Source organism: Crocuta crocuta, unplaced genomic scaffold, assembly GCF_008692635.1.
Source record: "Crocuta crocuta isolate KB4526 unplaced genomic scaffold, BGI_CrCroc_1.0 scaffold13, whole genome shotgun sequence".
In the NCBI taxonomy this organism is placed as follows: Eukaryota; Metazoa; Chordata; class Mammalia; order Carnivora; family Hyaenidae; genus Crocuta; species Crocuta crocuta.
The window spans coordinates 7915147-7923306 of NW_027530007.1; the positions used below are offsets into that span (position 1 = coordinate 7915147).

General features: G+C 68.7%; 2 protein-coding genes across 2 annotated transcripts in view; one reads left to right on the forward strand and one right to left on the reverse strand.

The window, feature by feature from the left end:
- The window catches only part of PANK4 (pantothenate kinase 4 (inactive)), a 14991-nt gene extending 9109 nt beyond the window's left edge, over positions 1–5882 (forward strand). Inside the window, exons 10-20 of the mRNA XM_077763998.1 lie at positions 128–283; positions 814–926; positions 1132–1219; positions 1890–2041; positions 2933–2988; positions 3063–3112; positions 3460–3564; positions 3875–3975; positions 4076–4144; positions 4682–4937; positions 5583–5882. Coding sequence (XP_077620124.1) covers positions 128–283; positions 814–926; positions 1132–1219; positions 1890–2041; positions 2933–2988; positions 3063–3112; positions 3460–3564; positions 3875–3975; positions 4076–4144; positions 4682–4937; positions 5583–5882 — 1446 coding nt within the window. The remainder of the gene's footprint in view (positions 1–127; positions 284–813; positions 927–1131; positions 1220–1889; positions 2042–2932; positions 2989–3062; positions 3113–3459; positions 3565–3874; positions 3976–4075; positions 4145–4681; positions 4938–5582) is intronic.
- Positions 5883–7507: 1625 nt separating this feature from the next.
- PLCH2 (phospholipase C eta 2) overlaps positions 7508–8160 on the reverse strand; it is a 64533-nt gene continuing 63880 nt past the window's right edge. The window contains 1 exon segment of the mRNA XM_077763892.1: positions 7508–8160. This exon segment is cut by the window's right edge and continues 42 nt beyond it. Coding sequence (XP_077620018.1) covers positions 7667–8160 — 494 coding nt within the window. The 3' untranslated portion in view covers positions 7508–7666.

The following is an 8160-nucleotide window of genomic DNA, read 5'->3' on the forward strand; positions in this document are numbered from 1 at the left end:
ACACCCGCAGCAGCTTCCGCCGGGCCCCTTCTGTTGTCGCTGGGAAGCTGGTTCCCAGATTGGCAGGAGGCGCCTCGGTCTCCCAGAGCCGTGCGGGTAACGCGTCCGCTGCTTCTCGTCCTTCTAGTTTGACCTCCTGGAGATGGACCGGCTGGAGAGGCCGCTGGTCAACCTGCCGCTCCTTCTGGACCCATCTTCCTACGTGCCCGACACGGTCGACCTCACGGACGACGCCCTGGCCCGCAAGTACTGGCTCACCTGCTTCGAGGAGGCCCTGGACGGGGTGAGGGCTCGGGGCGGCCGCCCCCACAGGCGTCGGGGGCCGGGGGCTCCGAGGGGCGAGCGGCAGGTGCGGTGATGGAGGAGGGGGGCATCTTCCAGAAGCCACTTGCTGTGTGTGAGCCTGAGGGGCGGAGTGCGTTTCTCAGGTAAAAACGTGGCTCCCGGTGGTTTGTCAGCAAGCTGGGACGTGAGCTCGGCGCGGATCTCCGAGCTGCGTACGTCGCTTCAGAAAGCAAAGTTTGCGCGGGGTCGCGACAGCAGCGATGGGGCTCTGGGCTCTGAAGAGTCATGACTCGAGGACTTCGGGGCCCCCTGGGAACACGCATCCCTCCTCCGCCCCTCGGGCCCCTGGGGTCCTCAGAGTGAGGGCTCCTGCCCCACCCCAGACCCACACAGCCTCCGAGGGCGGTCCCCCGACCACCTGTCCCCCTGGCATGGCCGGAGCTCGGGTGACCCTGTTCCCGCCCGGGAGACGGCTTGCCAGCAGCGCAGGCCTGTGTGCAGGCCGTGCTGACCACCCCGTGGCCGCAGGTGGTGAAGCGCGCCGTGGCCAGCCAGCCGGGCTCCGTGGACGCGGCTGAGCGGGCAGAGAAGTTCCGGCAGAAGTACTGGCGCAAGCTGCAGACGCTGCGACACCAGCCGTTGTGAGTGTCCCTGCCCGGGGCCGCCCTGCGGTGAGCGGGGGGGCCTGGCGTGGGCACGAGCGCTCGCGAGGGGCCACATGTGCGTCTCTGCACGCACCCCTGGCCACATCCTCCCATCTAGATGCCGTTGGGGGCAGAAGGGGTGGTGGGCAGCGTGCTTGGCCGTCGGAGCCGCTCAGCCGCCCTTCCCCCGCCTTGTCCCCAGTGCTTATGGGACGCTGACCGTGCGCAGCCTTCTGGACACAAGGGAGCACTGTTTGAACGAGTTCAACTTCCCAGACCCCTACTCCAAAGTGAGTGCCGCCTTCCCATGCCGGGCTGGTGCCTGTGAGAGGGACCCGGCCCGCAGGGAGCAGGGGTGTGGCCTGGCTCTTCACGGGAGCGCAGGGTGGACGCGGGCAGCACCTGCCCCAGCGGAGGGTTGGAGGCCCCACCTCTTTGACCCCGTGATGTCAGCTCACCGCGTCAGCATCCGTGGATGCCCCGTGTCATGGACACAAGCTGGCCGGAGCCTGGCAGGTGGCCTAGCCACCCTCTCCCTGGGGCCACACTGAGCAGAAGGCCGTGTGCGTGGGAGTTCAGGGCCGTGCCTCACACCGCTTCCCACCCCCCTGCCCTCAGGCGGAGCGTCTGCGGACAGGGCACGGGGCACCTCTGAGGGTCCGAGTCTTCCAGCTCGGCCCTCTGCTGCCCTGCGCTGGGCCACGGCGTGGCCGAAGCCCGCCTGAGCCTGTGCCCCGCGGTGTGGTCTGAGCGTGCTCCGCTAACCTCGGCCGGACTTGCGTGGACGCCCAGGGTGGCGCGTTGAGCACTGTGACCCCTCAGAGCCGGTTCACAGTGACGTTCATGGTGACGCTGTCCAAGGGTCCCCAGCAGGGCACCTCCCTCCGCCCTCCCGCCGAGGGCCCGAGGACGGCAGGGCTGCGCCGTCGCTCCTGACCAGTCGCTCGCCCGTCCCCACAGGTCAAGCAGAAGGAAAATGGGGTCGCGCTGAAGTGTTTCCCGAGGGTGGTCCGCTGCCTGGACGCCCTGGGCTGGGAGGAGCGGCAGCTGGCCCTGGTGAAAGGGCTGCTGGCGGGAAACGTCTTCGACTGGGGAGCCAAAGCTGTGTCTGAGTAGGTGCTGCCTTCACAGCCCCCCCGCCTGCTGGGCCCAGCTCGGGCCCAGGACCGCCGCGCGTCTGCCCCTCCTGTCCCCCCGCCCCTCACCCCGTCACACGTGGCGCCCCGGTCGGCCCCCGATGGGGTCCCAGCGGCCCGGGAATGACGGGCAGCCCTATGGACCAGCCTTGCTGGCCGTCCGTGGGGAGCAGACGTGTGGAGGGCTGGGGTGTGGCTTTGCGCACTGAGGTTTTCAGGGCTACAAATCCAAACCCTGGGCACGCCGGAGTTGGAGTTAAACACCACTTAACGTTTGAAAGTGAGAAACGCGAGTGCCTTGGGAAGGAGTCTGTGGGCTAGGGTGGCGGCATGTGCCCCAGGACCCCAGAGCACCCAGGCTCTCGGTCTGGGGTGCCATCAAAACCCAGAGTGATTTCCCGGGCTCCCTGAAGGAGCAGCACACCGTCCCTGCTCTGGGCCTCGCCCTGTGCCCTGTGCCCTGTCTCCCGCCCGCTGTCCCCTGCGTGGCCCTCTCTGGTTCCACACGTGGCATCCTTTCCCATATCGAGAAGAGCCATCCTTCTCCCTCCTCACCCTCGTCCCTGGCTGTCCCTGTGCTGGGCGAGGCTAGGAGCCAGCACCGACCTGGGGCCTTGCCTGAGGCTGCCCCCGACTCAGGACCTCCCCTGCCCACTGCCTTCTGCCCCCCCACCCCCACCCCGGCACCACTGTCTGTGTTCCCGAGCAGGTGCTGCTCCAGGGGCCGTGCGCTTTGCCCACATCCGGTGGGATCAGCTGCGGGCGCAGCGATCACGGGCTTGGGAGGGGCTGCACTCAGGGCCCACAGCGGATCCTGTGAGCTGAGGTTGGGGTCCTTTGTGACTTTGCTCTTTCTCCCCCATGCAGTGTCCTTGAGTCTGACCCCCAGTTTGGCTTCGAGGAGGCGAAGATGAAGCTACAAGGTAGGCTGCCCAGGGCTGGGCGGGGGAGGGGGCCTGCCCGCGAGCGTGCGGCTGACCTTGTCCGTGCCCTGCAGAGCGGCCGTGGCTCGTGGACTCCTACAGCAAGTGGCTTCAGAGACTGAAGGTACAGCTGCCCCCACCTCTGTCCGGGGTGGTGGGGACGGGCCCCGGAGATGGCGCGGGGCTGCCCCGGGCAGTGCACTGAGGGTCCCCGCCCGCTCCCCCAGCCTCTGGGCTGTGGGTCTGAGCTAACCGCCCCTGCTCCAGCCTGAGTCCCACAGGCTCTACGGGTCAGGCGGCCTCGGCTCGGAGGTGGTGGGGGCCGCAGTCCTGGAGGAGGCACGTGCCCCCAGCGCCCCAGCGCCCGCGGGACCCAGCAGCCCTCGGCCTTCGGGGAGTGTGGAGTACGGAGGTGTCTGGAACGCTTGGACGCGCCTGTTCCCAACTGAACGTCCTGGTTTTGTCTTACAGGGGCCCCCTCACAAATGTGCCTTAATTTTCGCAGATAACAGTGGAATAGACGTCATTTTGGGAGTCTTCCCCTTTGTCAGGGAGCTTCTCTCTAGAGGGACGGAGGTGAGTGTCCAGGCCGAGTCGGGACCCCTGCCCTGGGCCGTCCACTCGCGGTGGGGGTTGGCGCCGGCGCGGCCTCCGCGCGGGCCAGGTAGGTTCAGGTGAGGCTCGTCATGCCACGGACCTCAGGTCAGCCTGCTCCGGGGCCGCCTTCGTCCCGACCGGGAGCCGGCCCTCCCAGAGACCACTGAGCAGTGAGGTCACGGGGGCTGCACTTCCCAGCTGGCAGCGGCATGTGGGCGGGCGAGCAGAGGCTGGCTCGGTGCCGGGCAGGGACTGAGGTCCCTACAGAGCTCGGGGCGTCCCGCCATAGGTCATCCTGGCGTGCAACTCGGGACCCGCCCTGAATGACGTGACGTACTGCGAGTCCCTCATTGTGGCGGAGCGCATCGCGGCCATGGACCCTGTCGTCCAGTAAGTGGGGCGGGTGCCCCGGGGGGGTGAGGGCCAACCCGGAGAAGCGGGGGCCTGTGGGGGCTTCCCAGGGTGCCAACCGACCCCCTGTGCTCGGCAGCTCGGCGCTCAAAGAGGAGAGGCTGCTGTTGATGCAGACCGGCTCCAGCTCCCCGTGTCTGGACCTCAGGTACCCCCGAGGCTCCTCGCCCGCCCCTGGCCCCCAGTGTGCGTGATGGGCGGCAGGGTCATCAGTGCAGCTGTAGCCCTTTGGTCTGGGCAGCTTTCTTCCCTCGGGGACCCAGGAGGGGGACTGTCCGCGGCATGGCTGCCCCGTGGGCTGGGTGGGTCCGATGTCCCAAGGCTGCGCGGCTCAGGCCGAGAGTTGGGCCGTGGGCACCCCACATGCCCTTAGACGATTGGGCCTCCGTGTCGCCATTGCCTGCCCCGGGGCATCATGCGTGAGAGAGCCCGGCCTCCAGGAGCCAGCCCTGGGGGGAGGGATGCTGCTCAGGACCGACTCCTCCCTGTTCTGGGCCCGTCGTGAGTGCGCAGGAAGGGGGAGCGCACCTTCCTGTGGGAAGGCGTTAGAGCCTTTGAGGGGCCGCACAGACTCGAGTTCTGAGGCCCCAGAGGGCAGGGGTGCGGGGAGGGCGTGGCGGCAGCCTCGGTGCAGGGGCGAAGGGGCCCCCGCCAGCCCGCCTCACCGCCCCTCTCCTCCCCGAAGCCGCCTGGACAAGGGGCTGGCCGTGCTGGTTCGGGAGCGAGGCGCGGACCTGGTGGTGATCGAGGGCATGGGCCGCGCCGTGCACACCAACTACTACGCGGCCCTGCGCTGCGAGAGCCTCAAGCTGGCCGTCATCAAGAACTCGTGGCTGGCCGAGCGGCTGGGCGGCCGGCTGTTCAGGNTGTGCTTCGACCACAGCAGGGAAACCAAGTTCATATCAGAGTATTTATGTGGCGCGCCTGTGACTGAGGGCCGGGTGCGCCCGGGGAGAGCGTGGCGCGCGTGGCGTCCGGGTCTCTGGTGCTGCCGAGTTCGTGGGGGAGGCGCAGCTTTGTCCAGTGAGACGTTCGTATTGGAATATATTTAACTGTTAAATAATCTTTTATATATATATATACATATGTATGTATAGATATAAATATACACACGTGTGTCCAACACGTCACCAGAGGCTTGGGGTCCACACCACGTAGAGCATGTAGAGCGGGGCCGGACCCCTGCCTGTGCTGCATGGTTTCAGAGAAGGGGTGCGGGCAGGGGTCCTGAGAGCCTCTCCCCTGGGGGGCCGAGAGCAGGGTCTTCCCTTCAGTTAGTCCTGGAGCCCCAGGCTGTGGGCCACGGCCGCCGCCCCCAGCCCGGCCCAGGGCCAGGAGACCCCCCGGTGTGTCTGTGTATACAGACAAGATTGCCCTCTGCACCCCCAGCCCCGCTGGACGCAAGAGGGACAGACGGGTGGGGCGGCGCTCCCGACTAGACCGGCAGCCAGGGAGGGCCTCTGAGGGCCCTTGGGGGCCGGGGGCCTGGGGACACCCCTGCTTAGAGCCGATGACACCCGTGGCCTTGGACCTGGGCCCGGAGCCCTGGCCGTGGTGGGCGCCTCTGGCTGGGCCCCGGGGGACAGGGTAGCGGGGGCCGCGAGATGACCTCTCCATCAGGTCGTGCAGGGCTGCCGCCTCAGGGCCTGGNCCCGCCCCCGCCGCAGGCCAGCCCCACGCCTCCCAGCCAGCACCCCTGCAGCAGCCACGCCCCCTTGGCCTCTCCCCTCCTTCCCCGCCCCTCGGTCCCCTGCTTCCTGGTGTTGGAGCTGCACCGGCCTGGCTGGTGGGGGGCCCGGCCAGAGCCCGGCTTCGCCTGCTGTCAGGACATCCCGAGGCCCTCCTGCCGCCCAGCCTGGCGCTTAGGAGGGGCACCCGGGCTCTGAGCACCCGCCCTGCTCCTGGGCCACCCCTGGACAGTAGCCGTGCGCGGCGGGCAGGGCCCACCCAGGGCTGGACGGGGATTGGCCCCTACTTCTCACGAGCAGGTGGGCACCACCTCTGGGAACCCCAGCAGTCGCCCACCCCACCCCACCCCTGGCCAGAACCCCCTTCACTGCACCCCAGATTCTAGGGTCCCCGAAGGCCAGGCACACCTGAGTGCCCTGCCTTGGTGCTCCTGGCCTTGGGGTGCAGCTTCCCACAAAAATGCACCCCATACTGAGTGGGGGAGGGTTCCCAGGGGTTTGGGGGGCCTGGGGGGTGTGGGGCCAGCAGATACCCTCCACCCAGGCCATCGCCCAGATGGACAAGAGGCTGGTGCAGGGCCCTAGGGCCTACAGACCCCTGGGGGGAGGGTGTGCCCACCCACCAACACTCAGCCTCGCGCCGCACCCACCTCCCCCAGGGTCTTGTCTTGGTGGCAGGACACTAAGCCTCCCAGCCAGGCCCACGGCCTGTCACAGCGGTCCTTGGTGGTCCCGGCACCCCAGGTGGCTCCTACGGATGCCACATGCCCGGGTGGGGGGCAAGCCCAGGCACGGATCACCTGTGGCCCAGCCGGCATCCAGCTTCCCCAGGGCAGCCCCCCAGCTAGGGGTCCTCTGGCTGGGGGTCCCTGTCCCAGAGTGGGCCTGGGGGCCAGTCCACCAAGCAGGTCCTCTGTGGACAGAGGTCAGGGGTGTTCTCACACAGACCTGGGCCGGGGAACGCTTAGCTCACGGTCAAGGCAGGCGGCGGGGGAGGGGCCCCCTGCGCCAGGCAGGCGCTGACACGTGTGCTGGAGTTGTGGCCGGGAATTCGGAGTCCAGGGCGTCCAGAGCAGGCTCCGTGCGGAGCAAGCCAGCCACAGGTGGGCAGGGAACGGGCAGCTCTGGGCACGTAACAAGCATTCCCTGGGGCCACACTAGTGGGGCCTGGACGCACGTCTGCACTGCGCCCCTGCACACATGCGCCCTCTGTGCACCCGCACACCTACACCCCCCCACCGCTCCCCTGAGCACCTGCACCTCCCACGCCTCTGCCCACCTCGCCCCTGCAGCCCCCACCGCTCCCCTGCAGCCCCACACCCCTGCTCACCTACACCTCCGGTGCTCTTGCTCATCCGCACCCCGTGCCCCTGTGCTCTCGCACCCCGTGTCCCTACACCAGAACGTTCCCCACACCCCTGCACCTCCCACACCCCTGCACACCCACACCCTGCATCCCCGCACTCCTATGCCCCGCATCCCTGTGCCCCTGCTCACCTACACCTCCTGTGCACCCGTACCCCTCATGCCCCAGCTCACCCACACCCCTGCACCCCCTCCACCCCTGCACCAGAGCGTCCACCGCACCCCTCTGCACCCACAACTCCCATGCCCCTGCGCATCTGCACCCCTGCACCAGCCCATCCCCAGTGCCCTTGCACCCCCTAGCCCCTGCCCACCCACACCCCCAGAACCCCTGCTCANGCCCCCACGCCCCCACGCCCCTGCACCAGCGCGGCCCCTGCGCCCCTCTGCACCTGTGTCTCCCCTGCCCCCGCATCCCTGCACCCTCCGCGCTGCAGAAAACCATGTACGAGTGGAAGAGGACTGGGCACCATTTTAATGCAGTAGAAGCTTTGTCTCTTAAATTTTAAATACCTCTCTTGTGTATCTTAACGTCAGGAAACAGCCCCCGACGCGGGCCGGGCCGCTTCCTCCCCGGCGGAGGGGTGCACACGGAGGGCCAGGGGTGGGCCCCTCCCTCAGAGTCGGAGCAGGAGCCCAGGGGCAGCGGAGCCCTTGCAGGCAGCCGGCACGTCCCCGCAGCCCCCCTGGCCCCCGGAGCAGGCACCTCCGGGGNCGCGGCTCTGGCTGCGGGACGAGGAGCGCCGCAGGAAGCCGGGGGGACCGGGCGCCCCTTCCCCCGCGCTGCTCAGGCTGGTGGGCGAGGTGATGTCGCCGGCCTGCTGGAAGCCCGTGAGCCAGCGCAGCTGCTCCGTCAGGGCGTCCCGCCGCACCCCCCGCCCGGCCCACCCCTCCCTCGCCAGGCCCAGGTTCCGGCCCAGGATCTCCACTTGAGGGGCAAAGTCGTCAGCAGTCAGGTCCCCCAGGCTCTTGGACTTGGCGGCCGCAGGGCAGTCCCGGAGACCCACCAGGGGGAGGCGGCCCCAGGGCGGCCTAGGGGCCAGGAGACGGGGCTGAAGCTCTTCCAGTGCCGCGGGCAGCTGGCCGGCAGCCCGCAGGTTAGGGCTGGACT